Source organism: Myotis yumanensis, unplaced genomic scaffold (genome assembly GCF_028538775.1).
Source record: "Myotis yumanensis isolate MYYU_CA2020_CCGP unplaced genomic scaffold, mMyoYum1.0.hap1 SCAF_7, whole genome shotgun sequence".
Classification (NCBI taxonomy): domain Eukaryota; kingdom Metazoa; phylum Chordata; class Mammalia; order Chiroptera; family Vespertilionidae; genus Myotis; species Myotis yumanensis.
In genome coordinates, this window is record NW_027223758.1 from 52908005 (window position 1) to 52935583 (window position 27579).

Genomic DNA, 27579 nt, shown 5'->3' on the forward strand with positions numbered 1-27579 from the left:
CCTCGGTCAGGTCCCGGGCTCCCCAAGGCTTTCCTGACTCAGCAAGGTACCGGCACAAGGGCCCTTCCTTGGTGGGGTTTCCCTTTTACCCCGGTCACCCACCTGGGAAGCTTTCTGAGCACCCGCTGTCCACAGAGAACTTTCCTCCTCACAGCCCCGAAGGCTGTCCCAGCGGGTGAGTCATGCGGCAACACGCCGGGTGTCCCAGGTGAGGCCGGCCGTCGGGGTCCCGGCTCCCGGATGACGCCGCTCGCCCTCCGACGCACCAGGCCCGAACGCGGAGCGCGCATGCGCACGGCGCCCCTCCCCGCCCCCACCGCGCGCCCGCTCCCAACGCCCCCAACACGGCCCGCCGGGCCATGGAACCCGCCGCGGTGGGCGCGGTCCTAGCGCTGCCGTTCGCCTTCTCGGGCGCCTTACCCCCGTGGGCCGGCGCGCGCTCGGCCGGGGCTCGGCGGCCGCCTGGGCCGCTTCGCCCGCCTCCACGCTCCGCCGGGCGCGCGCCGCGTCCCCGCGGCCTATCCCCGCGCGTGCGCGCTCCGCCGAGCGTATGTGTGTGAGTGTGTGTGCGGCCGAGGGGTGGGCCGCCGCCGCCGCCTACGATGCCGCGGGGCCGCCCCCCGAAGCCCAAGGAGAGCAAGGCGCGCGGCGACACCGGTAAGCGGCCCCGGCCGGCCGCCGCTGTGCCGCTCCGCGCGAATATAGTCCCCGGATGCGGCGCGTGGGGCTCCAGGAACGGCCGGGCCAGGCGGGGCGGCGAGGGGTCGGGCGGGCCGGGGCCGGGAGGGCCGAGGACGCCGCTGCGTCCGACCGTCCTGCCACAGCCGCCGCTGCCCGACTGCCGGCCGCAGGCGCGGGCGGAATGATACGGCGCGGCCCTCCGCCGGCTGGGCCTACTTTCCTGGGCCGGCGGCGGCGGCGGGCCGGGGGCGAGGTGCACGCCGCCCTCCTCCTCCCTCCTCCTCCTCCCTCGTCTCTCCTCCCCCTCCCACTTCTCTCCTCCGCCCTCCTCCCCCACCCCGCTCCCTCCTCACTCCTCCCTCCACCCTGTACCCTCCACCCTCCACCTTTCTTCTCCCTCCTCCTCCTTCCCCCTCCCGCCCGTCCGGCGCCCTCCACCCCCCCGTCAGCGGGGATCGCGCCCCGCCCTGCCCGCCGCCGGACTTTGGAGGCCTGTGGGTGCTGGTGCCGGCGCGGCTGGCGGGCTGGCGGGGCGGGGAGCCGGGGTGACAGCCGCGGCCCTTGGTCTCCCCAGGCCACAGGGCCGCACCAGGCTCCCCGCCTCGGACGTGCGGTCCTGAGACCGACGCGCCAGGGCATAGGCGGAGCCCGGTTGTTGACTCTGTGCCCCTGTCCTGCAGGAGGGACACTCAGGCTCCCGGAGCACAGGTGCAGGTGGGGGCTGGCGCGCACCTTTCCCATGCTCTCCCTGAGGCCCTCAGGGAAGGGGGTGTAGTGCAGATAGGGGAGTTAGGGACACGCTGTGACGGGCCAGGCTGCAGGCATTCCAGCCGGGACTGACCCTTCATGTGGCCTCGAGCGTGGGCCACTGTCCATGTGCACAGCCGTACCTGCGTCCCAATCACCTCACTTGCCATCGGTGGTGGGCGGTGGCTGTGAGGAGGTCGTGAAGGCCTGTGGCTGTGCATTTACCTTATCTTGTTAATATGCCTCCCGCCAGAAATCGCACCAGGCGCACTATCTGGGTCACCTGGAAGAAGGCTCAGGACACAGAAGGACCCTCCTGTCCTACCACGTGGCATAGGCGGTCACCGGTTTTCCACAGCGCCCGGCCCTGCCCACCTGGCTGTGGAGGCCTGGCAGTTCTGAGGCTTCACCGCAAATGTGTATTTCACCCGGGCCCCTATGCTTGCCACCTGGCAGTCATATGTCCCTCAGGTGCACTTCTGTAGGAGCCTTAATTGGTCTCTGCTCTTCTGTCCTGTCAGCCTCAGGGTCCCCTTAAAATGTCAATCAGGGGCACACTCCCTGGTTAAAACTCTTGAATGGATTCCTCCACCCCTTGACCTTGAAATCCAGGGGCCTCAGGGGTCCTAACTGCTGTGGCCTTGCCCAGCTCTCTTTTCTCAAGAGTCCCTTGTGGTCAGATGCCACAGTGTTTCTGTGTCCCCGGCCTTGCTGTCCCCATGCGGAGAGACTACCTCCCCTCTCCCGCTGTAGGTCTCAGTGCTTCCTGAGCTTTCCCTCTTACTGTTGCTCTGTCTACCATGGTGGTTCTCAAAGTGTGCTTTGGGGACCCCTGGGCGTCCCACACACTGTAGGGCTCTGCAAGGAAGGCATTTTCACAGCGATACTAAGACTGGCTTTGTGACTTGGTTCCCATTTGCACTAATCATACAACAGCAATGAGGTCTTAGCAGGAATCACGGCGGTGGTGGCACCAAACTGTGAGGCTGCATTATCTTCATGTATTTCACTCACAAACAGCATGTTGCAACTGGGTGAGTGCAGAAACAGACATGGGGATCCACCTGTCATTGAGGGAGCATTAAAAAATCTTGTAAGCCTGGCTGGTATGGCTTAATGGTTGAGCATCTACCTATGAACCAGGTCAAGGTTTGATTCCTGGTCAGGGCACATGGCTGGGTTTGCAGATGTGATCCCCAGTAGGGGGCGTGCAGGAGGTAGACGATTAATGATTCTCTCTCATCATTGATGTTTCTATCTCTCTCTCCCTCTCCCTTCCTCTCTGAAGTCAATTAAAAAAAAAATATATATATATATATATATATATATGACTTGTAAAAGTGAAAACTCTTCTTACTACTTTTTTGGAGAGTATATTTTTCATAAAAGTATGTATGTTAAATAGATTTATTTTTAAATGAGTAAACATTTAAAAATTGCTCGGTTTTAATTGCTAATAGAGCAAATATCAACAGATATAATCTATGTAAACTTAAGGTTTTTGGGTTCTCGGTAATATATAAGAATGTAAAGAGATCCCAAGACCAAATCATTTGAGGACCATTCTCTCAGTTGACTCTTTTAATAATGTTTCTTATAATCTGATTTTTTTTTATCATCCATTATGAATTTTATTTCTAAGAAAAACCTGGAAGGTAGGTGGGGATTTTTATAGATAGAGGAACTGAAGCACTGAGAGGGAAAGTGATTTGGAAAGTCCACCCAGCTAGTGAGTGTCAGAGTTGGGATTTGAATCTACATTTGAGTCCAAAGTGTGCATTTCACATTGCTCTGCCTTGATAAATATAAAGCCCCATGTATGGGTTCATTAACGTATTCAGCAAATATTTTAAAGCATTTTCTGTGACTGGTTGGCTCTCTTTGGTGGCTGAGGATATGAAGTTCAGCTGCAGAGACAAGACCTCTGCCCTGGCTTGTCAGCACAGTGTTCCATGCTGGTGGGAGCAATCTGTGGCAGCAGGGAAGTAAGTCTGGGCTGCCCAGAGAAAATGATGTCTAACAGAAACCTCATGAAATGTTTAGGAGCAGGCCTAATCCTAATTACTCAAAGTAGTACCGTATTACCAAAACTGTACTAACATAGTAATTATACAAAAGTTGTAGGAAATATTAAAAACCTGCAAGTAACAGGATTACTTCTATTATATTCTAAAATATTTTTTTCCCTCTGGCTCTACTTTTGTTCATCAGTTTATGTTGTTCATTATATTACACAAATGAGTGAGACCATGTGATATTTATCTTTTTCCGACTGGCTTATTTCACTTAGCATATGCTCTCCAGGTCCGTCCATGCTGTTGCAAATGGTAAGAGTTCCTTCTTTTTTACAGCAGCATAGTATTCCATTGTGTAGATGTACCATAGTTTTCTAGTCCATTCATCTCTTGATGGGCACTTAGGCTGTTTCCAAATCTTAGCTACTGCGAATTGTGCTGCTATGAACATAGGGGTGCATATATACTTTCTGGTTGGTGTTTCTGAATACTTGGGATATATTCCTAGAAGTGGGATTACTGGGTCAAATGGGAGTTCCATTTTTAATTTTTTGAGGAAACTCCCTATTGTTTTCCACAGTGGTTGCACCAATCTGCATTCTCACCAGCAGTGCAAGAAGGTTCCTTTTTCTCCACATCCTGGCTAGCACTTATTGTTTGTTGATTTGTTGATGATAGCCATTCTGACAGGTGTGAGATGGTACCTCATTGTTGTTTTGATTTGCCTCTCTTAGATGATTAGTGACTTTGGGAATGTTTTCATATGTCTCAGCCTTTTGTATGTCTTCTTTCGAAAAGTGTCTATTTAGGTCCTTTGCCCATTTTTTTATTGGAGTGTTTAATCTTCCTTTTGTTAAATTGTATGAGTTCCCTGTAAATTTTGGAGATTAAACCCTTATCGGAGATAATATTGGCAAATACGTTCTCCCATGCAGTGGGCTTTCTTGTTGTTTTGTTTATGGTTTCTTTTGCTGTGCAGAAGCTTTTTATTTTGATGTAGTCTTATTTGTTTATTTTCTCCTTAGTTTCCATTGCCTTAGGAGCTGTATCAATTAAGATATTGCTATGATACATGTCTGATATTTTGCTGCCTATGCATTCTTCTAAGATTTTTATGGTTTCCTGTCGTACATTTAAGTCCTTTATCCATTTTGAGTTTATTTTTGTGAATAGTGTAAGTTGGTGGTCTAGTTTCATTTTTTTGCATGTATCTGTCCAATTTCCCAACACCATTTATTGAAGAGACTATCTTGACTCCATTGTATGTTCTTGCCTCCTTTGTCAAATATTAATTGAGCATAATGGCTTGGGTTGATTTCTGGGTTCTCTGTTCTGTTCCATTGGCGTATATGTTTGTTCTTGTGCCAGTACCAGGCAGTTTTGAGAAGAGTGGCTTTGTAATATAGCTTGATATCTGGTATTGAGATTCCTCCTACTTTGTTCTTCTTTCTCAGGATTGATGGGGCTATTTGGGGTCTTTTTTTATTCCATATGAATTTTTGAAGAGTTTGTTCTAGGTCTGTGAAATATTCCGTTTGTATCTTTTTATTTTTTTATTTTTATTTTTTTTTCGCTTAAAGTATTACAAAGGGTATTACATAAGTGTCCTTTTTCCCCCCCCGCCCTTGACAAACCCCTACCCTCCCTTACCCCCCAGTGTCTTATGTCCATTAGTTATGCTTATATGAATGCATACAAGTCCTTCGGTTGATCTCTTACTCCCCTCCCTCCTGCCCCCCACTCTCTCTGGCCTTCCCACTGCAGTTTGACAATCAGTTTGAGGCAGCTCTGCCTCTGTATCTATTATTGTTCAAAAGTTTGTAATGGTCTTTATTATCCATGAATGAGTGAGATCATGTGGTATTTTTCCTTCATTGACTGGCTTGTTTCACTTAGCATAATGCTCTCCAGTTCCATCCATGATGTTGCAAATGGTAGGAGTTCCTTCTTTTTAACAGCAGCATAATATTCCATCGTGTAGATGTACCACAGTTTTCTAATCCATTCATCTACTGATGGGCACTTAGGCTGTTTCCAGATCTTAGCTATGGTGAATTGTGCTGCTCTGAACATCTGGGTGCATATATCCTTTCTGATTGGTGTTTCTGGTTTCTTGGGATATATTCCTAGAAGTGGGATCACAGGGTCAAATGGGAGTTCCATTTCCAATTTTTTGAGGAACCTCCATACTGCCTTCCATAGTGGCTGCACCAGTCTGCATTCCCACCAGCAGTGCACAAGTGTTCCTTTTTCTCCACATCCTCTCCAGCACTTGTCGTTTGTTGATTTGTTGATGATGGCCATTCTGACAGGTGTGAGATGGTACCTCATTGTTGTTTTGATTTGCATCTCTCGGATGATTAGTGACTTTGAGCATGTTTTCATATGCCTCTTGGCTTTCTGAATGTCCTCTTTTGAAAGGTGTCTATTTAGATCCTTTGCCCATTTTTTGATTGGATTGTTTATCTTCTTTTTGTTAAGTTGTATGAGTTCCCTATAAATTTTGGAGATTAAGCCCTTATCAGATATGACGTTGGCAAATATGTTTTCCCACGAGGTGGGTTTTCTTGTTGTTTTGTTGATGGTTTCTTTTGCTGTGCAGAAGCTTTTTATTTTGATGTAGTCCCATTTGTTCATTTTCTCTTTAGTTTCAACTGCCCTAGGAGCTGTATCAGTGAAGAAATTGTTTTGGCATATGTCTGAGATTTTGTTGCCTTTGTATTCTTCTAGAATTTTTATGGTTTCCTGTCGTACATTTAAGTCCTTTATCCATTTTGAGTTTATTCTTGTGTATGGTGTAAGTTGGTGCTCTAGTTTCATTTTCTTGCATATGTCTGTCCAATTTTCCCAACACCATTTATTGAAGAGACTATCTTGGCTCCATTGTATGTTTATGCCTCCTTTGTCAAAAATTAATTGAGCATATTGGTTCGGGCTAATTTCTGGACTCTCTATTCTATTCCACTGATCTATATGTCTGTTCTTGTGCCAGTACCAGGCAGTTTTGAGAACAGTGGCTTTGTAATACAGCTTGATATCTGGCATTGAGATCCCACCTACTTTGTTCTTTCTCAGGATCGTTGCAGCTATTCGGGGTCTTTTTTTATTCCAGATGAATTTTTGGAGAGTTCGTTCTAGATCTTTGAAGAAGGCCATTGGTATTTTAATGGGAAGTGCGTTGAATGTATAGATTGCTTTGGGTAGTATGGACATTTTAATGATGTTGATTCTACCAATCCAAGAACATGGTATGTTCTTCCATCTGTTTATGTCTTCCTCTATCTCTTTTTTCAACGTCCTGTAGTTTTCTGAGTAGAGGTCTTTAACCTCTTTAGTTAAGTTTATTCCTAGGTATCTTAATTTTTTTGGTGCGATGGTAAATGGGATTGTTTTTCTGATCTCCATTTCTGAAAGTTCACTATTGGTGTATAGAAATGCCTCAGATTTCTTGGGGTTAATTTTGTATCCTGCTACATTGCCAAATTCATGTATTAAGTCTAGTAGCTTTTTGATGGAGTCTCTAGGGTTTTGTATGTATAATATCATGTCATCTGCAAATAAGGACAGTTTTACTTCCTCTTTTCCAATTTGGATGCCTTTTATTTCTTCTTCTTGCCTAATTGCAATGGCTAATACTTCCAGTACTATGTTGAACAGGAGTGGTGAGAGTGGGCATCCCTGTCTTGTTCCTGTTCTTAGGGGAAATGGTGTTAGTTTTTGTCCATTGAGTATGATGTTGGCTGTGGGCCTGTCATATATGGCTTTTATTATGTTGAGGTATGGTCCTTCTATTCCCACCTTTCTGAGAGTTTTTATCAAAAATGGGTGTTGGATTTTGTCGAATGCTTTTTCTGCATCAATTGATATGACCATGTGGTTTTTTTCTTTCAATTTGTTTATGTGATGTATCACATTTATTGATTTACGGATGTTGTACCATCCTTGCATCTCTGGGATAAATCCTACTTGGTCATGGTGTATGATCCTTCTGATGTACTGCTGGATCCGATTTGCTAAGATTTTGTTGAGGATTTTGGCATCTATGTTCATGAGGGATATTGGCCTGTAATTCTCTTTCATTGTGATGTCTTTACCTGGTTTTGGTATTAGGGTGATGCTGGCTTCATAGAATGAGCTTGGAAGCGTTCCTTCCTCTTGAATTTTTTGTAGTAGTCTGAGGAGGGTAGGTTTTAGTTCTTCCTTGAATGTTTGGTAGAACTCCCCTGTGAAGCCGTCTGGCCCTGGGCTTTTGTTTGCTGGAAGCTTTCTGATGACTGCTTCAATTTCTTCCATAGTTATTGGCCTATTGAGGTTTTTAGATTCTTCCTGATTGAGTTTTGGAATGTTGTATTTTTCTAGGAATTTGTCCATTTCCTCCAGGTTGTCTAGTTTGCTGGAGTAGAGTTGCCCGTAGTATTGTTTAACAATCATTTGTATTTCTGTGGGGTCTGTTGTTATTTCGCCTCTATCATTTCTGATTTGGTTTATTTGGGACCTCTCTCTTTGCTTCTTGGTGAGCCTGGCTAGGGGTTTGTCAATCTTGTTTATCCTTTCAAAGAACCAGCTCTTGGTTTCATTGATTTTCTGTATTGTTTTTTTGGTCTCTATTTCATTGATTTCTGCTCTAATCTTTATTATCTCCTTCCTTCTGCTCACTCTGGGGTTTTCTTGTTGCTCTCTTTCTAATTCTTTGAGTTGTAGAGTTAGATGATTGACTACCATTTTTTCTTGTTTTTTGAGATAGGCCTGTAGAGCTATAAACTTTCCTCTCAGGACTGCTTTCATTGTGTCCCAGAGGTTTTGGATTGTTGTGTTTTCATTGTCATTAGTGTCCAGGATGTTTTTAATTTCTTCTTTGATGTCATCGGTAACCCAATCAATATTTAATAACATGCTATTCAGCTTCCAAGTGTTTGAGTATTTTGGGTTGTTTTTATTGTAGTTTATTTCTAACATTATGCCATCGTGGTCTGAGAAGAAGCTTTTTATGATTTCAATCTTCTTGAATTTGTGGAGACTTTGCTTGTGACCCAATATGTGGTCTATTTTTGAATATGTCCCATGAGCACCTGAGAGGAATGTATATTCCGCATCTGTGGGGTGAAGTGTTCTGAAGATGTCAATTAAGTCCATCTGATCTAGTGAGTCATTTAGGATTGCTGTTTCTTTGCTGAGTTTTTGTCTAGCGGATTTATCCAGTGATGTCAGTGGTGTATTAAAGTCCCCTACTATGATTGTATTGTTGTCGATCTCTCCCCTGATATCTTCCAGAAGTTTTCTTATGTATGTGGGTGCTCCTGCATTGGGTGCATATATGTTTACCAGGGTTATATCTTCTTGTTGTATTGATCCCTTTAGTATTATGAAGTGGCCTTCCTTATCTCTGGTTATGGCCTTCACTTTGAGATGTATTTTGTCAGATATAAGTATTGCTACCCCAGCTTTCTTTTCCTTTCCATTTGCGTGAAAGATATTTTTCCATCCCTTCACTTTCAGTCTGTGTGAGTCCCTTCTAATGAGGTGGGTCTCTTGTAGACAGCAGATGTATGGGTCATGTTTTTTTATCCATTCAGCCACTCGATGTCTTTTGGTTGGAGCATTTAGTCCATTTACATTTAAAGTTATTATTGAAAGGTACTTGTTTGTAGCCATTTCTTTTTTGTGTGTGTGTGTGTGTGGCTGTTTTCTTTCTGAGCTTGATATTTCTTCTTTTTACACCAGTCCCTTTAGCATTTCTTGCATGGCTGGCTTGGTGGTGATAAACTCCCTTAGCCCTTTTTTGTCTGTGAAGCTTCTTATTTCCCCTTCAATTTTGAATGATAGCCTTGCTGGATAGAGTATTCTTGGATTCAGTCCTTTGCTTTGCATCACTTTGTAGATTTCCGTCCATTCTTTTCTGGCCTGATGTGTTTCTGTTGAGAAATCATTTGATAATCTAATGGGAGATCCCTTGTATGTTACTTTCCGTCTCTCTCTTGCAGCCTGTAAGATTCTCTCTTTATCCTGAACATTTGCCATGGTAATTATGATGTGTCTTGGTGTGGGTCTTTTCGGGTTCACCTTGTTTGGGACTCTCTGGGCTTGTGTGACTTTTTTCTTCCCCACCTCAGGGAAGTTTTCTGATATTATTTCTTCGAATAGGTTTTCTAATCCATGTTCATCTTTCTGTTGTTCTGGCACCCCTATTATTCGTATGTTGTTTCGTTTCATGTTGTCCCAAAGCTCCCTTAGGCTCTCCTCCTGTCTTTTAATTTTTTTCTCCATTTGCCGTACAGTTTGAGTGTGTTTTGCTTCCTTGTCTTCTAATTCACTAATTCGGTCCTCCGCTTCTCCCAGTCTACTGTTGATACTTTCAATGGAGTTTTTTATTGAAGCTATGTCACTCTTCATTTCTTCTTGGGACTTACTTAAGTTGTTGATTTTTTCATCTGTTTCTTCTAGCTTCTTGCATAAGTAGTTGAGTTTTTCATCTGTTTCTTCTTGCTTCTTGAACATCTGGTGCATGTACTCTAGGAACCTTATTCTGAATTCTTTTTCCGTCATGTTGCATATCTCTGTCTCACTTAGCTGCTTTTCTGGCGAGTCCTCCTTTTCTTTCCTTTGGGAGTTTCTTTGCCTACCCATGTTTGATCTCGCTGACATATGTAGATGTTGAGATGTTCAGTGGCTGCTCCCTGGGTGGCAGGGGCTCCTTGGGTTGTGGTTGCTGCTCAGACGGTTGCGGTAGCAGCTGCTTTCCAGTTGGCAGCAGCTCCTCTGGTGGGTGTTGTTCACAGCTGTGTTGGCTCTTCTGGCTGGTGGCGGGAGGCTTCACGTACAGCTGCTGTTCCACAGACAGAGGGTGTGGTGATCAGGAGGCTGTGGTGATCAGGAGGCTGCGGTGATCAGGGGGCTGCTGTTGCTTGGATCTGCTGCGTTGATTTAAAGGCACAAAATACAACAGAGCAAGGCACAACGTACCAGGCACTGAACACAAGTATATTCACAATATTAATAACCCCAAATAAAGGTGACCACCCGAATTAAGAGAATTAGGGGAAGAGAAGAAGATAAAAGAGAGAACAGAAAAGAAAAATAAGAAAAAAACAAACAAAAAAGGAGTGCAAAAATAGAATTGGGGAAAAAGAGGGGGGAAAAAAAGAGAGCGAAAAAAGAGAATGAAGTAGAAGCGGGGAAGAGACTATTGGTATGAGGAGCAAACTCCAATAGAACTGCCACTAATCTCAACAAATTCCAGCAACAGATCCCTGGAGATGAATGCAAACTACAAACCACCAATAATATCCAGAGGGGTAAGGGAAAACAGAAGCACAAAAATAACCGGGGTGGGGTGGGGGAGGGAAGGGAAAAACCAGCAGAAAAAAAAAAAAAGAAAAAGAAAAAGAAAAACAACCTCACAACCAGTCCTAAAAAAGAAGAAAAAACACAAAACAAAACAAACAAACAAATAATAAAAAAAAAAAAGCCCAATATATTCAACAATCAAGAAAACAATAGAAAGATAAGAGAGAAAAAAATGTTTGGAAAGTGAAGAAGGATAAAGAATAGGTGTATAAGGATTTAGAGCAGTAGATTGGAAATAGGATATATAAGTAGGGTGGAATTAGACAGGGGGTAAAAAGAGGGAATTGGGAAAGTCTGGAGCAGGAATAGGGTAAGAGAAACAGGACACCAAAAGGGGAAAAGTAAGGAAGAGGGTTTTAGCAAAGAGGTGAAATTGAGATAGGGAAAATTAATGCTAAAGGGACGATGAAAATAGAATGGAGAACACTAATCCCAAAAGAAAATAAAGAGAAAATAAAATGGCACTTTAAAAAATGGTAAAATGGTAGCAGTAATAATACTGGTTAAAAATAAAAATGTGGTAATTGAAAGGGTAAAATCAGGTGATGGAAAAAGAAGAAAAAGAGAAAAAAATTGGTTTCTTAGTAAAAAGGTGAAAAAATTAAAAAGAAAAAGAAAAAGAAAAAATTTGCAGTAGTGATGGTCTTTCGGTTCTTCTACTCTTCAGCCTGGTTCGCCTTAGTCCTGCCAGGTATTTAGGAGAGTGTTGAATTTGCCTGCATTACACTGTTCCTCCGTGCTGTAAATCACAGTCCTGATTTTAAAGCAGGCCGTATTTGTGATCCAGTCTGCCTTAATTTGTATTCCCCTAAGAGTCAGTTTGTGGCTCAGCCTCTGGGTGGCAGTGTTTTTGGGTTGGCCTCTGAGGCTATACAGCTTCTCTATCCTTTTTTAATCCTTACCCTGCTCTGTGTTGTTGGTGGGACTGAAAATCCCTCTATAGGCCAGACCCTGATAACTCCCAGGGACTAATCAGCTTGTTTTAATCCTTTATCTCATACAGGGTGGAATCTGGGTGTGGCTGTGCTCCTTGCCTGGGGGGCTGGGGGGAGGAATTCCACCCTCTGGAGGAATGGCTGCCCCAGTCCTGGGCCCAGGGGGGTCTCAGCACTCAATTCGCTGCCACCTCCTCCGGCTCCCCCTCTTTCCTCAGCCTCTCCCCAGATTCCCCTCGTCTGCACCTTCACCCTCTCTTCAGCACAGGTGAGTGTCTGTATCCGAACTGTCCTATGAGCAGGGTTCAGTGAAAACAAAGAAACAGACAAACGCCGGCCGGCCGCGGAAACGCTCCTCTCTTACAGGTCTGGGAAACGCTCCTCTCTTACCAGCACTGCATGGTCTGGGAAACGCTCCTCTCTTATGGGCACTGCATGGTCTGATCAGTTCCTCAGGATGCCCCCTTTAGTCTCAGTTCTCCGCAATCACAAAATCCAAATCTCAAATCTCCTGGCGCCAGCAAACCCGCGGAACTCCTTACCCTGGTCAGGGTCTGTGTCTGTCCCAAGAGACGCGGCTGTCTGCCATGCGGTCTCCCTCCGACCCTCTGGGCTCAGGTCTGGCAAACTTTCCTGCCCAGATCCCTGGTTTTTAACCTTTCCAGGGGAGGTCTGCCCTTCCCGGCTGCAAACCGTCTCACCAGCTGAGTAAATTTGCCAATTCGGGGTGGGTGTTATTAGTTTCAGCTGCTTACTCCGTTTGCTCCGGGACAAGACCTGGGACGCGTCTGCCTATATAGCCGCCATCTTGCTTCCTCCCTCCGTTTGTATCTTAATGGGGATTGCATTGAATCTATAAATTGCTTTGGGTAGTATGGACATTTTGATGATGTTAATTCTACCAATCCATGAACATGGTATGTTCCTCCATTTGTTTATGTCTTCCTTTATTTCTTTTTTTCAATGTCCTGTAGTTTTCTGAGTACAGGTCTCTTACTTCCTTAAATGTATCCTGCTACATTGCTGAATTCATGTATTAAGTCTAGTAGTTTTTTGATGGAGTCTTTGGGGTTTTCTATATACAATGTCATGTCATCTGCAAATAATGACAGTTTTACTTCTTCTTTTCCAATTTGGATGCCTTTTATTTCTTCTTCGTCTTGTCTTATCGCTATGGCTAGCATTTCCAGTACTGTGTTGAACAGGAGTGGTGAAAGTGGGCATCCCTGTCTTGTCCCTGTTCTTAGGGGAAATGGTTTTAGTTTTTGCCCATTGAGTGTGGTGTTGGCTGTAGGTGTGTCAAAAATGGCCTTTATCATGTTGAGATATGCTCCCTCTATTCCCACTTTGCTGAGAGGTTTTATCAAAAATGGGTGTTAGATTTTTTTGAATGCTTTTTCTGTGTCTATTGATATGATCATGCGATTTTTGTCTTTCAGTTTATGTGATTTGATTTGTGAATATTGTACCAGCCTTGCATCCCTGAAATAAATCCCAGTTGATCATGGTGTATGATCTTTTTAATATATTGCTGGATGCGATTTGCTAATATTTTGTTGAGGATTTTAGCATCTATGTTCATTAGGAATGTTGACCTGTAATTCTCTTTCTTTGTAGTGTCTTTATCTGGTTTTGGAATTAGGATAATGCTAGCCTCATAAAAAGAGTTTGGAAGTGTTCCTTCCTCTTGGATTTTCTGAAATAGTTTGAGGAGTATAGGTGTTCGTTATTCTGTAAATGTTTGGTAAAACTCCCCTGTGAAGCTGTCCAGACCTGGGCTTTTGTTTGGTGGGAGTTTTTTGATTACTGCTTCTATTTCATCAGTTGTTGTTGGCCTATTCAGGTTTTTTTCTTCCTGATTCAGTTTTGGGAGATTGTATTTTTCTAGGAATTTGTCTATTTCATCCATATTGTCCAGCTTGTTGGTATATAGTTGTTCATAGTATTTTCTTACAATCCTTTGTATCCTTCCAGTGGTTACTCCTCCACTTTCATTTCTGATTTTATTTATTGGAGTCCTCTCTCTTTGTTTCTTGATGAGTCTGACTAATGGTATATCAATTTTGTTTATTCTCTCAAAGAACCAGCTGTTGGTTTCTTCGAGTTTTTGTATTATTTTTTAGTCTCTATGTTATTTATTTCTGCTCTAATCTTTATTATTTTCTTCCTTCTACTTACTCTGGGTTTTTCTTGTTGTTCTCTTTACAGTTCTTTAAGTTGTAGGGTTAAATAGTTCATTGCTGATTTTTTTTTGTTTTTTTGAGGTATGCTTGTAGTGCTATGAACTTCCCTTTCAGGACTGCTTTTGCTGTGTCTCAGAGATTTTGGGTTGTTGTGTATTCATTTTTATTTGTTTCCAGGAAGTTTTTGATTTCTTTCTTGATTTCATTGGTAACTCATTCATTGTTTAATAGCATGCTATTTAGCCTCCATGTGTTTGAATGTTTTGGGGTGTTTTTACTGTAGTTGATTTCTAATTTCTTTCCACTGTGATCTGAGAAGATGCTTGATATGATTTAAATCTTCTTGAACTTGTGGAGACATGTTTTGTGTCCTAACATGTGGTCTGTCTTTGTAAATGATCCATGTGCACTTGAGAAGAATGTATATTCTGCTGCCTTGGGGTGAAATGTTCTACAAATGTCAATTAAATCCATCTGATTTAATTTTTATTATTTATTTATTTTTTAAAAAATATATTTTTATTGATTTCAGAGAGAAAGGGAGAGGGGGAGAGAGATAGAAACATCAATGATGAGAGAGAATCATTGATCGATCGGCTGCCTCCTACATGCCCCCCACTGGGGATCGAGCCCACAACCGGGCATGTGCCCTGACCTGGAATCGAACCATGACCTCCTGGTTCATAGGTCGACGCTCAACCAGTGAACCTCGCAGGCTCGGCCCAGTGTGTCCTTTAGAGTCTTTGTTTCCTTGTTAAGTTTTTGTCTGGAAGATCTATCCAGTGAAGTCAGAGGGGTGTTAAAATTCCCTACTATGACTGTATTGTTGTCAATCTCTCAGTTAAAGTCCTCTAGAAGTTTTTTTTATATATTTAGGTGCTCCTATACTGGGTGCATAAATGTTTACCAGGGTTATATTCTCTTGTTAGATCAGTCCCTTTAGTATTATGTAGTGACCTTTGTTGTCTCTTGTGATGGTCTTCATTTTAAAGTCTATTTTGTCAGATATGAGTATTGCTACTCCAGCTTTTTTTCTTTCTTTTCCATTTGCATGGAAAAATTTTTTTCATCTCTTCACTCTCATCCTGTGTGTGTGTCTTTTGTTTTGAGGTGGGTCTTTTGTAAACAGCATATAGTTGGGTTACGTTTTCATATCTATTCAGCTACCTTATGCTTTTTGATTGGAGCATTTAATCCATTTACATTTAGGGTTATTATTGATAGGTACTTATTTATTGCCATTTTAATTCTGTATGGCTAGGTTTCTCTCTCTGTTTCTTCTTCTCATTACAGCAATCCCTTTAGCATTTCTTGTCATGCTGGCTTGGTGGTGATGTACTCTTTTAGCCTTTTTTTTTTTTTTTTTGTCTGGGAAGCTCTTTATTTGACCGTCTATTTTGAATGAAAGCCTTGCTGGATATAGTAATCTTGGTCTCAGATCCTTGCTTTTCATTACCTTGAGTACTTCATGCCATTCCTATCTGACCTGTAGAGTTTCTAATGAGAAATCAGGTGTCAGCCTTTGGGAACTCCTTTGTAAGTAACAGTTTTCTTTTCTCTTGCTGCCTTTAAGATTCTCTCTTTGTCTTTAATTTTTGGCATTTTAATTATGATGTGTCTAGGCATGGGCCTATTTGGGTTCTTCTTCTTTGAGGTTCTCTGTGCCTCATGAACTTGTGTGACTTTTTCCTTTACCACGTTAGGGAAGTTCTCTGCCATTATTTCCTCAAACACCTTATCTATGTCTTTCTCCCTTTCTGCCTCTTCTGGCACACCTACTATTCTAATATTGTTACCTTTCATTATCCCTCCCTTAAGTTGTCCTCCTGTTTTTTAATTGTTTTTTTTTCTTTTTGGTTCTTTGAGTGATATTTTCAACTCTATCTTCTAATTCACTAATTCGATCCTCAGCTTCACCTAATCTGCTGTGTATTCCTTCCAATGTGTTCTTTATTTCCTAGCTTGCACCTTTAGTTGGCTGCCTGCTCAGTTTCTGTTTCTGGTGGAGGTCTGGTGCTCTCTGCTGGGGTCTGTCATTTGTTATCTCAGACTGTTCTTTTTTCATAGTTACTATATCTTTTTTCATACTATTGAGCATTTTTAACATCATTACTCTGAACTCTGTTTCAGATAAATTTCTTATCTCTGCTTCATTTATCACTTCTTCTGAGAATTCTCTAGTTCTTTCATTTGGGGGTTCTTTGTCTCCTCATTTTGGCTTTCTGTTTGGATTTGTGACTATGTATTAGGTAGATCCTCTATACCAATGGTCGGCAAACTGCGGCTTGAGAGCCACATGCGGTTCTTTGGCCCCTTGAGTGTGGCTCTTCCTAAGCCTTAGGAGTACCCTAATTAAGTTAATAACAGTGTACCTACCTATATAGTTTAAGTTTAAAAAATTTGGCTCTGCCGAACCGGTTTGGCTCAGTGGATAGAGCGTCAGCCTGCGGACTCAAGGGTCCCGGGTTCGATTCCGGTCAGGGGCATGTACCTGGGTTGCGAGCACATCCCTACTGGGGGCTGTGCAGGAGGCAGCTGATCGATCTCTCTCATTGATGTTTCTAGCTTTCTATCCCTCTCCCTTCTTCTCTGTGGAGATTCAATAAAATATATTTAAAAAAAAAAATTTGGCTCTCAAAAGAAATTTCAATCATACTGTTGATATTTGGCTCTGTTGACTAATGAGTTTGCCGACCACTGCTCTATACCTCTCAATCTCTAGTGCAGGACAGTGTTAAATTCTGTTTCTGACTAATTAGATCAGGCATAGACTGAAAGCCTCCAGAGACCACCTCTGCTTATTGACTGATAGGATTCCAACTTGAATTGCCCCCCATGCGATCATCCTCAGGTGTGATGAGAGTTTTTTTTTGAACAGGGTGGGGCAGTTTCTTCTGCCTGGAGGCTAATTGTTATTTTTAATCTCTTAAGTGGCCTCAAGGCAAGGTGTTTTCCAGTAGGGTGTAGGGCAGTGGTTCTCAACCTTGGCTGCACATTAGAATCACCTGGGAATCTTTTTAAAATCCTGATTTCTGGGCCTCATCCTCTGGATTTTCTGTTTCTTTGTTATGGGGTGGGGCCACAACATTAGTAACAAATAAACAGAATTTCCAGAGGATGAGGCCCAGAAATCAGGATTTTAAAAAGATGCCCAGGTGATTCTAATGTGCAGCCAAGGTTGAGAACCACTGGTGTAGGGGAAGTAAATGTCTAAGTGGGAAAGATGTCCTCTGCTGCGTGAGGGAATGACTCAGCCCAGGAAACTTGGGGTGTCTGCCTTCTGAGCTCTATCCCCCAAGTCCCCAGTCCTGGCTTCTGCTCTCACAGCTCCAGTTCACTTCACCCTCCCTCTGCTGGAGCACAAGGTGGGTAGCTCCACAGGTAATTTTGTGTGTTGGCCCTTTAAGAGGGTGCCTGAATTTTCAGCTGTTACTCCCTGGCAAATAGCACCCTGCTGCTTTTCACAGCCAGACATTATGTGGGTACCCTCCTCAGTTTTGGTGCTCTCTGCTGGGGTCTCAGCTTGGGGATTAGATCCCAGAGTTCTCAGTGGCAACCACTCACAGCTGAGATATCTCTTTGGGACTTCAGTTGTTGTCTGTGAGCGCCCAGCCAGCCCTTTCGCACCTCTGCCCCTTTACCAGTCTCTATGTGGTCTCTACCTTGGTCCTTGGCTATCAGAGTTCTCTCCTGCGAGTTTTCCGTTGATTATTCAGTTTTTCTGTATTTTAGTTGTAATACCAGTTTGTTCCTGGGAGCATGTCCGTGCAGCATCCACTTACTTTGCCACCATTTTTAATCCTATTTTAGTTTTCATATGGAGTAACGTGACCTTGATGGAAACCACATTTAGGGTCTTGTATGGCTTCATCTGTTTTTTCCAGTAGAATGCTGTGAAAGTTTACTTCCTAGCTTGCACCTTTAGTTGGCTGCCTGCTCAGTTTGTTTTCTGGTGGAGGGATGTTTGTCCTACTTCATATCTAGAGAAGTGAAACAGGTAGATCATGAACTAGACAGGTAACAAGCTTTGTTGCCCAGGTTGCCAGGTCAGATCATGGCAGGTCTTGGTTGAATTCAGGGACTGTACCTTTCCCTTGAAGGAGAGGAGACCACTGGGAGAGGCTGAAAGGGACGGAACTTGAACTTTTTATGAGGCAGCAGCAGATGTGGAGCCTCTGGTTTTAAGGTAACTTACTTGTTTCAGCAGCAAAAGGAGAGGAACAGTTCAGGGGAGACGGATTCTGCTTAAAAATAATAACTTACTAGCCATATCAGATATCCAAGGATGAAAATATTTCTTCAAAAAGGAGCACCCTTCACTCTCAGTAATTGAACTTGTAAGATAGGCAGAAACTTAGAGCTTTGAGAATTTTGAGGAAAGTGTGATTATATAATACTTAAAATGTAAAGCTTTCATGATCCAGAGCCAGAAGCAAGTTAATGTGGGTTTCAGATCATAGTCTGTGACACAAACTAGTCTGGGAAAACCACACTGAACCATAATTCTTCAACACATAGAGTCAGTTCAGCAGTTTTTTACTAGGTTATTTTGAATCAGAGTCTTTACACTGTCTCTATATTTAGATAAGATTTGCGCTGAAGGAATTAGCTGTGTTTTTCAGACTACTCTTCAGCCTACTAGTAGAACTTGACTTGAAATGTCACCAAAAGGCCTCAGTGTTTGGTGGCTTTCACCTTTGGCAGTACATTAGGAATCACCTGGGAACCTCGCTGGGTCGATTACATCCCAGCCTGTGAGGCCGGACCCAGCATCATTGCTTGGAAGGCTCCCAGGTCACTCCATCTTGGGAGTCAAAAAACATTTCATTATTAATTTAGTGCAGGAATTTTGAAAGCAGGTTTTAGAATAGAATGTGGATATAGTTAAGAACAAAGAGAATAAAAATTAGGTATATTTTTTCCTTAGTAGAACCATTTCATTCATGAATAAAGTTGCAATTTTTTAAATTACATTAATATTTCTGGAAACTGGAGTTTGTTTTATTGGCCATTCCGCCAGAAGAATTTTTGAAACTGTTGCCAGCTCTCTCCAGTCCCTGCCCTACCTCCTGTCCTGGGGATTTCAACTCCTGCTCTAATGAAGATACTTCAGCAGGCTCAAGGACTGCTGCCCTACCTCCTGTCCTGGGGATTTCAACTCCTGCTCTAATGAAGATACTTCAGCAGGCTCAAGGACTGCTGGCCAGAGTTGGAACTGCAGGCTGTTTGCTCTAAAGAGGTGTGGAATGCCTGTCAGCACAGGGGTGTTTGAGAAATACAAGGCTTTCTGGAGCTTACTTGAGTCTTTAACCCCTACCGTACTTCCACATTTCTAAATTATAATATTTTGGGGTCAGATTTGCTATGTGACCTATTTGCTATATATTAGAGAGAATCATTGATCAGCTGCCTCCTGCATGCCCCTTATTGGAGATCAAGCCTGCAACCTGGGCATGTGCCCTACCAGGAATCAAACCGTGACCTCCTGGTTCATAGATCATGCTCAACCACTGAGCCACACCAGTCGGACAATATGCATTATATATTGATGCTCAAATTATAAGACTTGGAGTCTACTTATTTTAAAGAATTGGAGAGATTTAGGACATCTTTATTTTATGACATCATTGACAAGTGTCAATGAGTATTCCATAGTTTTTCTTTAAAAAATATTTTTATTGATTTCATAGAAGAAGGGAGAGGGAGAGAAAGATTGAAACATGAGAGAGAATCATTGATTGGCTGCCTCTTGCGCCCTGACTGGGAATCAGCCATGCCCTCCTGGTTCATAGGTCAACGCTCAACCATTGAATCACACTGGCCAGGCCATAGTTTTTCTTATTTGAAAATACCTTTAAATTTACAGCTGTTTACCCAACTGGATTTAGAGAAGCACACTGTGGATTGTCCAAAGCTTTGCAGCCCTTTATCTTCCGACACCAAAACTATCTGAGGAAACAGTTTCTGCTCTTGCTGACTTATTCTTGCTTCTCTGCAGTTTTCAGAGGTAGATTGAATTATTGAAGTAGCATTTATATTTTGACTGGAGTTTGTTTGCTGAATGATTTAGGAACCTGTGTTCCTGATAACCTCTCAGGGTGGCTTAGACATGAAATGCCCCCAGGATCTGTAGTGACTTAGGAAAAATTGAAAGCAGCAGGCAAGGGTACGACACTATGGGTTTGGTGTGTGTTTGCGGGTGGGTATCATGTCTCCGGAATTGAGTTTTAGGTTTCCCAAAGTCCTACTGAGAAGAATTTAGGATTCTGCAGCTCAGTCCTCTCAACATTTCTCATGTGTAACCTAAAAGCATGTCCATTTAAAAAATTCAAGATGCCATTAATGTCATCTAAAATTCTCATAAAGTTTTGACATAATTTGATTTCTAAACAATAACCAAATAATTTTACATATGCGATGAGAATAACAACTGGTATTTATTGTCTGTACTTATGCAATTTTATAGATGGAGTTTTAACATTGAATGCGGAGAACACTAATTATGCCTATCAAGTTCCAAATTTCCATAAATGTGAAATCTGTCTACTGTCTTTTCCAAAAGAGTCCCAGTTTCAACGCCACATGAGGGATCACGAGCGAAATGACAAGGTAAGTATTTTTAAAAGGGGCATCAGAAATGTGAGCGTTGAAACTGGAGGTGTTGTAAACATCCACCTGTGAATTGGAATTATTTCGTATAATTTAGGTTCCTAAATTGTGGAGCATTGTATATTATATAAGTACATATTTTTAGCTGTAGTTGTATTCCTAGCCATTATGAGATCACGAGGGAAAGTGAGAGATTGTCTAGTGAGTCTGTGTATGAAAGTTCTTAAAATATGCCTTTCTTTAGTAGTTCTGTTTCCTCTGTGAACACAGAATTGGTACATGCTGATGTGTTTTGCTCTGGCAGGGCAGTTACCCTTAAGTGTCTTCATTGTAAAATGGTGTTCAGTTATGTTAGATCGAACTTCAGCAGGGAGCCTCTTACATAGAGATTTGTATCCTTTCTTGCCAGGGCCTGTGATGAGCGTGTTAGTATCTTAATGGGACGGTTTGCCTGGTAGACGGAAAGTGACAATTAAAACTGCGATGAAAAGTGGTTGCGACTTTCCTTTAGGTCGGAGAACGTGAGCTAGTCAGCCTTGTAAGACCAGAGCATACCAGCTCTCTTCTCTGGAGCCAGGGAGTGACCAGCTTCGCTGTACTGTCCCCATTAGTGATAACATAATGCTGAAATGCTGATACCAGTGCCCACGGGCGTTATTCCACTCATGGGGAAAATCTGAAAATACTGACTCAGTCCTTATTAGAGCCTTGATATTTCAGAGGGAAATTAATGCCAGTGGTTACTTTTTCTTTTTGCATGTAAGTGGCAGAATACCTTCCATTTGGGGAACATTTTAGACTGAGATAAGCAACTCTGTTAAAATCTAGTAAAATTCTTATGATTCTTATTTTACTTGAAGTGATTCTGTTGACAGCAGTGGAGTTGGTTGGAAAAGGAGGGAAAATTGTGCCAGTGTGGAGCCCCTTCATTTTATCATCAGAGATCCCATACCCTGGCACACCGAGGTGCAGCACTCCTACCAGAACCCTCCTGCCTGGACGGGTGTGGTCCTTACCACCCCTGAGACATTCCCTAAGGAACTTTATGGTTGGTGTGGGATTTATTGACTTGGAAGTTTCTTGGAAAGATTGTAGATCATGGTACTTGGTAATATTTGAATGCTGTTTACTGTGAAAAGATTGTATTTCAGAGGCTTCTTGATTGTTCTCTCCCAACAGCCACATCGCTGTGACCAGTGCCCCCAGACATTCAATGTTGAATTCAATCTGACGCTGCACAGATGTACCCACAATGGGGAGGACCCGACCTGTCCCGTGTGCAACAAGAAATTCTCCAGAGTGGCCAGCCTCAAAGCGCACATCATGCTGCATGAGAAGGAGGAGGTAATATTCCGGCCTGCCCTTTGTTACCTGATTCTTAAAAGGCCTCTAATCTGTGGGGGGACCTTAGGTATAAACTACTTTACAAAGCCTTTCACGTAGATTTCAGGGAGTGAATGTTAAATTTGCCGTGGCTGATCTCCAGTTTACTGATGAAACCTTTTATTTTCTGCCATATCAGTTGAGGTAGAGACACTTAATGTGTATTTGGAGAATCAAAATATGACTCATTGGCTAGAAAAGCCCCCCCCCCCCCTTTATTTTTTTAAACAGACATTAGTAGAAATCTGTAGTGGCCAAAAGTAAATTTTCTGCCTGTGAAGATGGCTCCTGGATCCGCTGACCTGTGTACATTTGGGAGAATAGAAAGCATTTGTAATGACACACAACAGTTACGCACTGAGTGAGCAATCCAGAACTTATGGGATGGCTGGGTTGTGTTGCTGTTGCTGGGAGTGGGGCCTCATTTCTAGTATAAATGGCTGTTGTTTTAAAAATATTACCCCCACTCTGATTATTATTGTAGAAAATTAGGAAAATGCAAAAATGTAAGGAGGAGAATGTGAAAGTCACCTGTAATTTTATCACCCATGGTTAATTTGGTATATTTTTCCTCCTGAGACAGAAAAACAAATATGGTATTTAAATTACATACATAAAATTTCCATCCTAAAATTGAGTTCCTACTTTCTGTGTAGGCTTGTGTAATTTTTATATGTCCTTAATTTTTAATATAAAATAATTTATTTATCTTTTAAATCTTATTGTATGACTAATGCATGTGTAATTTGGAGACAGTTGAGTCTACATCACCAGAGATGCCAGTCCTCACAGGGCACTCTGCGCATGCCCAGGCTCCTCTGTACTCCCTCCCATGCAATCCTGTTATTCTGTGCCTTTTTTCTTCAGTCAACTGTCATAGGTGATGTTACAGAAACCCTGCTCGTCATAGATTAACAGCCACATAGTGTGACATTGTGGACACAGTCACTGTGCATAGACCTGTAGGTTGTTTGCCACTGTGGTAGACCTGGTGCAAACAGAGCCACACGAGCAGATGCTCCCAAGGCAGGCAGCTTTGTACCCAGAGGACATTGTGGTTGTCACTGCTACAAGGAAGGGGTGCGGTGCTGCAGGCATCTAGTGACCAGAGACGCTCCAGAAGGCCCTTTAGTGCATAGCCCTCCTCTCCCTCCCAACACACATAGAATGATCCTGTTCCTAGAAATGGAATTGCTCAGTCAGAGCAAATGAAAATTCAGAATTGGATAGATCTTGCCAAATTGTCTCCAAGGAAGTTCTATCAATTTATACTCCAGCCAATAGTGTATGAAAATGCCCCTTCATAGCATTTTCAATATCTGTGTTATAAAACTTGTCTTTTCCAATCTGGTAGTTTAAGATGGTATGCTTCTGTTGTTTTAATTTGTATTTCCTTAATTATGAGTAAAGTTTAACATCTTTCCATGTTTATTAGCCATTAGTATTTTTTTCTGTCTTTTAATTTTCTTATTTTGGGGGAGTGGGTGGGATTATGGGTATATTGTAGCTATGTGTCAGCTGTTTATATACCTAGGAAGTTAGTTTTTTTGTCTTTTCTCGGTTTCTGACTTTTTCCCCGTGGTGTAAACTTTTAAATTGTTAAATACTTAAAATTTTAATCTGTTCATTTACAGATGCTGGTTCTTGTGACTTGCTTAGAAATCCTTAACATGTCTACAGTTTTTATTTTTTAAGTCTCACCATGTCTTTTAGAGCAGGTGTACACACAGTGCAGTGCAAACCCCATTCCAGAGACCACGAGTTCGCACTGATCCAAGTCCAGCCACCACCCCAGCTTCTGTGAGCCTCCCCAGTTCCCATGTGTGTCCTTGAGCGCAGCAAGGACGTGGCTCACACGTGGCAGCACAGTCCTGTGTTCTGTCTGCAGCAGCTTCACAGTTGGGTGGCTCACCCTACTAAAGGCATGCAGGATGGAAGGGGACTCGGAGTCATTTGATTCAGCTTGCTTTCTATTTCAGGGCCACCCTGACCCGTTCTTTCGAGCCACGGCCGTTAATGAACTACCCTCCATTAGGGTTTGGTTAGTCTGACCACAAAGACAGCCCAAAGCAGAGCAAGAACTGAGCTGGGGAATTAGGTGATGGGTTATTTGATCTTTAACCTCCTCTTAGAAAACCAAAAGATACAAAGAGCAGTCTGTCCCTTCTGTCCCCTCTGCTGGGCCTTGCCTGGGGAGGGACTACCTTGATTTTCTGGTTTGTCTTGCTTCTCTTTGGAATGATAAGCAAATGTTTGTGTACTCCTTATTTTCCTTTTCTGGTTTATTATTAATGTGAACTTTAGAATTTTGCCTACTTAAACATGAATTTTTATTTTGGCTGCATAAAATTTTTAGAATGTTTCAGGAGAGAATTGAACATGTTTGTAAAATTGAATCTTTATCATCAAAACATCACTCAGTAATGTTTTGTTCATATGGATTCAGTGCATTATTTAATTTATTCTTAAATGTTTAAGATTTTACTAATATCATTTGGAGGTCTTTCAGTTATATGTTGATGGGATCTGATTAGAGTGCATGCATTTTCTCCATGAAGTCAGCTTGCCACTTAGCACTCATTGAAATTACCCTAGAACAGTCTGTGTCTAGGGTAGAACCTAGCTTCTGCTTCCAGTCTAGAGGACTTGGCATTAATTCTGACTGATAAGTTGGAAGTCTGTTAGCTGCCCCTGAGGCACAACCGCCTCTCCCCAAAGATGTCCTCAGGCACATCCTGGGAGTAAGGCGGGAATTAGTGATGGAACTTCTGTTATGTGGCCTGTTTTGGTTATGGCTCCGGCTTACTTCACCTTGTAAGCAGAGTTTTTACTCAGAAAATTATGACAAATCTCTGAGTATAGTCATGCTGATAGCCCTTGAAATATACTAATCTGATCATTAGGTAAGATAGTAAGTAAAAAGCACACGGATCTGAGCCAGAGCAATAAAAGAGTAAGGGTGGGAAAAGGAGGATAAAGAGTCCAGTTTTATTTCACAACTAAGACTGGAGACTTGGAGTTGTTGGTGGAAAATGAATAGTTTGAGTAATTTCTTCTCTCCTGACCCTTTTGTGGTGCCATAAAAATTCAGGAGCTCAGAGGTGATTTTTTAAAAAGAGATGCAGTAAATTATGTTAGGTATTTTTTTCTTTTTGATTGTTTCTTAGAAAGAATTTTATTTTCAAGAAGATACTGACAATCTAATAATTTGTTAGTTCCTTAAATTATCCTATATAATAAAAGAGAAATATGTAAATTGACTGTACTTCCACAAATATCCACCAGCCAATCAGGAGTGAGTATGCAAATTAACCCAACAAAGATGGTGGGTTAAATTGCATACACAGGCGCCGGGCGGAGAGCAGAGTGGGAGAGCCAGTGGCTTGGGGGGACGTGGCTCCCTCGGTCGCTCCCCCCAAGCCACCAGGTGGAGAGCAGAGCGGGAGAGCTGGCGGAGAGTGGAGCGGCTTGGGGAACTTGGCTCCCCAAGCCACCAGAGGGAGAGCAGAGAGGGAGAGCTGGCACCTTGGAGGACTTGGCATAATGGGAGGCCATGGGACGGAGACAGAGCAGGAAGGGAAAACCAAGAGCATGGGAAGCACCAGGAATTCTGGGAATAGTAGTTCTGGTGGCAGCCCCAGGACCAGAAGAAGAAGCTCAGAGTGCGGGGAGCACCAGGAATGCTGGGAATCATAGTTCTGGTGGCAGATGGATCTCCTAGACCAGGGGTCCTCAAACTACGGCCCATGGGCCACATGCAAATACAAATATTGTATTTGTTCCCGTTTTGTTTTTTTACTTCAAAATTAGATATGTGCAGTGTGCATAGGAATTTGTTCATAGATTTTTTTAAAACTATAGTCTGGCCCTCCAACGGTCTGAGGGACAGTGAACTGGCCCCCTGTTTAAAAAGTTTGAGGACCCCTGTCCTAGACACTAGAGCAAAGTGAGCCTGGAGCAAGTTACTGTTGCAAAGGGTGATGGAGGGAAATCAAAGGTGAGAGACATAAGTAAAATAAGAGTGTCTAGGAAAAATTAAAGGGAAGATATCCTAAAACAGTGTTCTCAACCTGTGGGTCGCGACCCCTTTGGGGGTCGAGCGACCCTTTCACAGGGGTCACCTAAGACCATTGGAAAACACATAATAATTACATATTGTTTTTGTGATTAATCACTGTGCTTTAATTATGTTCAATTTGTAACAATGAAAATACATCCTGCATATCAGATATTTACATTACAATTCATAACAGTAGCAAAATTACAGTTATGAAGTAGCAATGACAATAATTTTATGGTTGGGGGTCACCACAACATGAGGAACTGTATTAAAGGGTCACGGCATTAGGAAGGTTGAGAACCACTGTCCTAAAACTTACAGGAAATCTCCACCAATGAAGCAAAGAAAAAAAAAATGCCTCTATTATTCTGTGAGCAACAAACCAAACTGGGTTGGGGTCTCAGACAATTTGCTCATATGATTGCAAAGACAGACAGAAACTCCTGGGTTGGAGAGGGCTCCCCTGAGGGCTCCCAGATTGGAGAGGGTGCAGGTCGGGCTGAGGGACCCACCCCCTGTGCACGAATCTTCTTGCACCGTGCCCCTAGTTATATAATGAAATTCATGCATGAAGGGGGGTACCCTCAGCCCAGTCTGCACCCTCTCCAATCCAGGACCCCTCGGGGGATGTCCGACTGCCGGTTTAGGCCCGATCCTCAGGACATCCAGCAGTCGGACATCCCTCTCACAATCCAGGACCGCTGGCTCCTAACTGCTCACCTGTCTGCCAGCCTGATCACCCCTAACCGCCTCTGCCTGCTGGCCTGGTCTCCCCCAACTGCCCCGCCCAGCCAACCTGGTCACCCCTAACTGCCCCCCTCCCCTCCCCGCCAGCATGATTGCCCCTTTCTGCCTCTCCTGCCAGCCTGGTTGCCTCCAACAGCTCCCCTCTGCAGGCCTGATTGCCCCTAACTCCCCCCCTCCCCATCAGCTTTGTCACCCCTCACTAACCCCCCTGCCGGCCTGGTTGCCCCACGCAGCCTGCTGCTCAGTTGTTTGGTCGTCCCTCACTGCCCCCCTGCCAGCCTGGTCACCGCACTCAGCCTGTTCTGTCGTCCATTCGGTCATCCATTTGGTTGTGATGGCCCCTGGCTCTTTGTATATATAGATACCAATTTAAAGTTATTTAAATTGAAATCATTATGGATTGCTCAAAATATTTTCCCTTCATCAGCACTCTTTTATTTTTTTGTTAATCCTCACCTGAAGACATTTTTCCATTGATTTTCAGAGAGAGTGGAATGGAGGGAGAGAGACAGAGAGAGAAACATTGATTGGTTGCCTTCTGCACCAAGGCCAGGGATTGAGCCTGCAACCAAGGTATGTGCCTTTAATTGGTATCAAACCTGGGACCCTTCCACTGAGCTAAACTGGCTAGGCCAATCTCGTCCTTTTCTGCAAAGGATGCTCTGAGTAGTGTTGATGAGCAGCCTCATTTTAACGTGGGTTACATGCATTTCTAAGACTATGTACAGTATTTAGAAAACACTGGTGGAAAAAAATAGCTGATTATTTTGTTACTTGGGAATAACAGTTTATGCCATTACTAGATTACACTCATTTCTTTTTCATCTTTGGACAGTTCATTTTGAGAATCGTCTAAGTAAACAATTATGTTAACG

General features: G+C 43.1%; 1 protein-coding gene across 1 annotated transcript in view; it reads left to right on the forward strand.

Moving 5' to 3' along the window:
• Positions 1–548: 548 nt before the first annotated feature.
• Positions 549–27579, forward strand: part of ZNF236 (zinc finger protein 236) — an 87595-nt gene continuing 60564 nt past the window's right edge. The window contains exons 1-3 of the mRNA XM_070420479.1: positions 549–657; positions 20372–20514; positions 21694–21858. Of these exons, the coding sequence (XP_070276580.1) occupies positions 603–657; positions 20372–20514; positions 21694–21858 (363 nt within the window). The 5' untranslated portion in view covers positions 549–602. The remainder of the gene's footprint in view (positions 658–20371; positions 20515–21693; positions 21859–27579) is intronic.